The sequence below is a fragment of the Rhinopithecus bieti genome, unplaced genomic scaffold, assembly GCF_001698545.2.
Source record: "Rhinopithecus bieti isolate Rb0 unplaced genomic scaffold, ASM169854v2 scaffold_13704, whole genome shotgun sequence".
NCBI lineage: Eukaryota > Metazoa > Chordata > Mammalia > Primates > Cercopithecidae > Rhinopithecus > Rhinopithecus bieti.
Genome location: NW_016808231.1, coordinates 18,417 through 21,831, shown reverse-complemented (window position 1 = coordinate 21,831; position 3,415 = coordinate 18,417). Strand labels below are relative to the sequence as shown.

The 3,415-nt window shown below is 40.0% G+C and overlaps 1 protein-coding gene across 2 annotated transcripts in view; it reads right to left on the bottom strand.

Annotated features, from left to right (window-relative positions):
• The window catches only part of LOC108538322 (E3 ubiquitin-protein ligase RNF216-like), a 15,861-nt gene extending 12,592 nt beyond the window's left edge, over window positions 1-3,269 (bottom strand). For both annotated transcript variants that reach the window (XM_017886368.1, XM_017886369.1), the window contains exon 1: window positions 3,134-3,269. In XM_017886368.1, coding sequence (XP_017741857.1) covers window positions 3,134-3,200 — 67 coding nt within the window. In that variant the 5' untranslated portion in view covers window positions 3,201-3,269. The remainder of the gene's footprint in view (window positions 1-3,133) is intronic.
• Window positions 3,270-3,415: the final 146 nt, after the last annotated feature.

Below are 3,415 nucleotides of genomic sequence, written 5' to 3'. Positions count from 1 at the left end.
AAAAAAATTATTAATGCTGGCCAGGAGCAGTGGTTCACACCTGTAATCCTAGCACTTTGTGAGGCAGAGGCAACTGGATCACTTGAGCCCAGCAGGTCAAGACTAGTCTTGCCAGGCAACATTGTGAGACCCTCTCTTGATTAAAGAAAAAAAAATTAATGCAGCTAATAAAAACAAAACTCTATACACCTGAAAAAAGTTCTCACGATGGGTGCAGAGTATACATACTCGTCTAACAAAATACATCTCCAAAGTCAGTAATTTTCCAAAAGGAATTAGTTGTTCTTAAAGAAACTGTTCAAGTATATTTAAGATCCAATTAAAAAACAAAAAACAACTACAACATTAATTGGATATACATGTACAGAAAATTTTGAAATGATCATAAATACAAGTTATAACTAAGATTAAAAATTGCCTGAATCCAATAAATTATGGCTACAATCACTACCAAGTTAGAATACACTATTAATAAAATCCTGAAAATTAGTCCTTCTTTTGTACTCATAATTTGCATAGCTTGAGCAATTTTATTACTCTTGACTTATTCACCTAATAAAATTTGCTGAATTTTAAATGCTCTGAAAGCCAAATATACAGTTGACTCTTGAGCAACACGGATTTGAACAGTGTGGGTCCACTTATTTGCAGATTTTCTTCCACTTGTGTTACTCCTAAAACAGCAGGACTGCACAAGGCTTTCAGGAGCCTATCCCTTGCACCAGTGTGCCCTGAATGTGAAATGTGGAGTCAAAGGAGATTATTTTGGACCTTTAAGATTTAATGACTGCCCTACTGGGTTTTGAACTTGTGTGGGACCTCTCGCGCCTTTCTTTTGGCCAATTTCTCCCTTTTGGAACAGGAGCATATACCCAATGTATGTACCCCCAATTGTATCTTGGGAATAACTAACTTGTTTTTGACTTTACAGGCTCATAGGTGGAAGGGATTAGACTTGTCTCAGATAAGACTGAACTTTTGAGTTAATGCTGGAATGAGTTAAGACTCTGGGGACTGTTGGGAAGGCATAATTGTATTTAGCAATGTGAGAAGGACAAGAGATTTGGGAGGCGCTGGGGCAGAATAGTATGGTTTGGATCTGTGTCCCTGTCCAAATTTCATATTCAACCGTAATCCCCAATGTTGGAGATGGGGCCTGGTGGGAGGTGATAGGATCATGGGGGTGGTATTTCATAAATGATTTAGCACCATCCCCTCTGGTTGCAACAGTGAGTTCTTGTGAAATCTGGTTGTTTAAAAGTGTGTGGCACCTCTTCCCCAATCCCTCTTATTCCTGCTCCAGCCATGTGAGACAAGCCTGCTTCCCCTTCTCCTTCTGTCATAAGTTTCCTAAGATCTCCCCAGAAGCAGAGGCCACTATGTTTCCTATACAGCCTACAGAATTGTGAACCAATTAAACCTCTTCTCTTTCTTTATAAATTACCCATCTTGGGCATTTCTTTACAGCCAGTGGAGAACCAACTAATACAAGGACCAACCCCTCTTCTTCCTCCTCCTCTTCAGCCTACTCAATGTGAGGATGATAAAGATGAAGACCTTCAGAATGGTCCACTTCTACTTAAGGAATAGCAACTATATTTTCTTTCTCTTCCTTATGATTTTCTTAATAACACTTCTTTTCTGTAGTTCACTTTATTATAAGAATATAGTATACAATATAAAACACATGTGCTGACTATTTGTTATCAGTAAGGCTTCCAATCAACAGTAGGCTATTTGTACTTAAGTTTTGGTGGAGTCATTTTTCTTTTTTTTTTTTTGAGACGGAATCTTTGCTCTGTCGCTCAGGCTGGAGTGCAGTGGCGCAATCTCGGCTCACTACAACCTCTACCACCCAGGTTCAAGCGATTCTCCTGCCTCAGCCTCCCATGTAGCTGGGACTACAGGCATGCACCACCACGCCCAGCTAATTTTTGTATTTTTTAGTAGAGACAGGGTTTCACCATGTTGGTCAGGCTGGTCTTGAACTCCTGACCTCGTGATCCACCAGCCTTGGCCTCCCAAAGTGCTGGGATTACAGGTGTGAGCCACCACGCCTGGCCTGGGGGAGTCATTTTTCTAAAGTCAAATGTAATTTACTCTCTACTAGAAAAATCATCTTTGTAAACACAAAATATTATCAATGAGAGAAAACAAAACCAGTATAACCTCTCCCATGGAATTTATAATTGCAAAAAATGAACATCAGGGTTCTTCTACACCTCAGCATGAATTTTTTCCTTTTAGCCCAAGTGTAAATGTGAATTCGAACTTAACAGGAAATTTCATACACATTTAAGAATGTTATAGAATAGCAAGCACTATTCCCTTTAAAAAGCAATAAAATTCCCCAAAACTTTTAATAACTGTAGAACAGGCTGGGCGCAGTGATTCATGCCTGTAATCCCAGCACTTTGGGAGGCTGAGGCAGGCGGATCACCTGAGGTCGGGAGATCAAGACCAGCCTGACCAATATGGAGAAACCCCATCTCTACTAAAAATACAAAATTAGCAGGGCGTAGTGGCACATGCCTGTAATTCCAGCTACTCGGGAGGCTAAGGCAGGAGAATTGCTTGAACCCAGGAGGCGGAGGTTGTGATGAGCCAAGATTACGCCATTGCACTTCAGCCTGGGTAACGAGCGAAATTCCGTCTCAAAAAAAGAAAAGAAAACAAAACAAAACTGTAGAACAAAAAAGTACATGTTCCAAAATTCCCCTCAAGGCTAAGCCAGAACATTCTGGCAAAAAAGAAATTAAGGATCACGGGAGGACAAGACAGGTTCAGCATCACCTGCAGTATTTCAGGTCATAAAGGCCTAGTGGAGCACTCCTTTATAATCACCACGCCTTCAAAAACTGATGCTGACACTCTCTCTTAAGACTCAATGACTGCACATTAACAGTGTCTTGCCAGCAAATTAATAGCTTATGAATCTCGTTGTAATGAATGAGTCTTACACTTCATTCATGCCAGCAATATCATTATCTAATTCTAGTCTAGTCTTTTTACATCTAAAAATGAAATGTCCCTGGATTCTAAATGGTACAAAACAGGATCATTTCAAAAGAGAGCTGTGATACTAAAAGAAAAAGCCACAGGGAAAGGGATAAAGTGAGAGCAAACAACTTACCTTGTCCCCGATGGCAGTGAAAGTTGTTCAAGTGAATCACCTCTTCATTGCTGTTTCCCTCTGCCATTTTCAAACGCAGACATGCACATACGGGACTGCTAATATCTAAACATGGTGACCATCTGTTTCAAAAGGTCTGAAAAGGAAGCAAAGAGGCAGTAAGAAAGAGGGAGTATCAAAATTCTTGCCATGTATCTGGTCAGGGAACATCTGAAGCTTATGCTGAAAACATTCCTTAAGAAAACATATCCAAGGAAGTAGGTCAAAAAAAAAAAAAAAAAA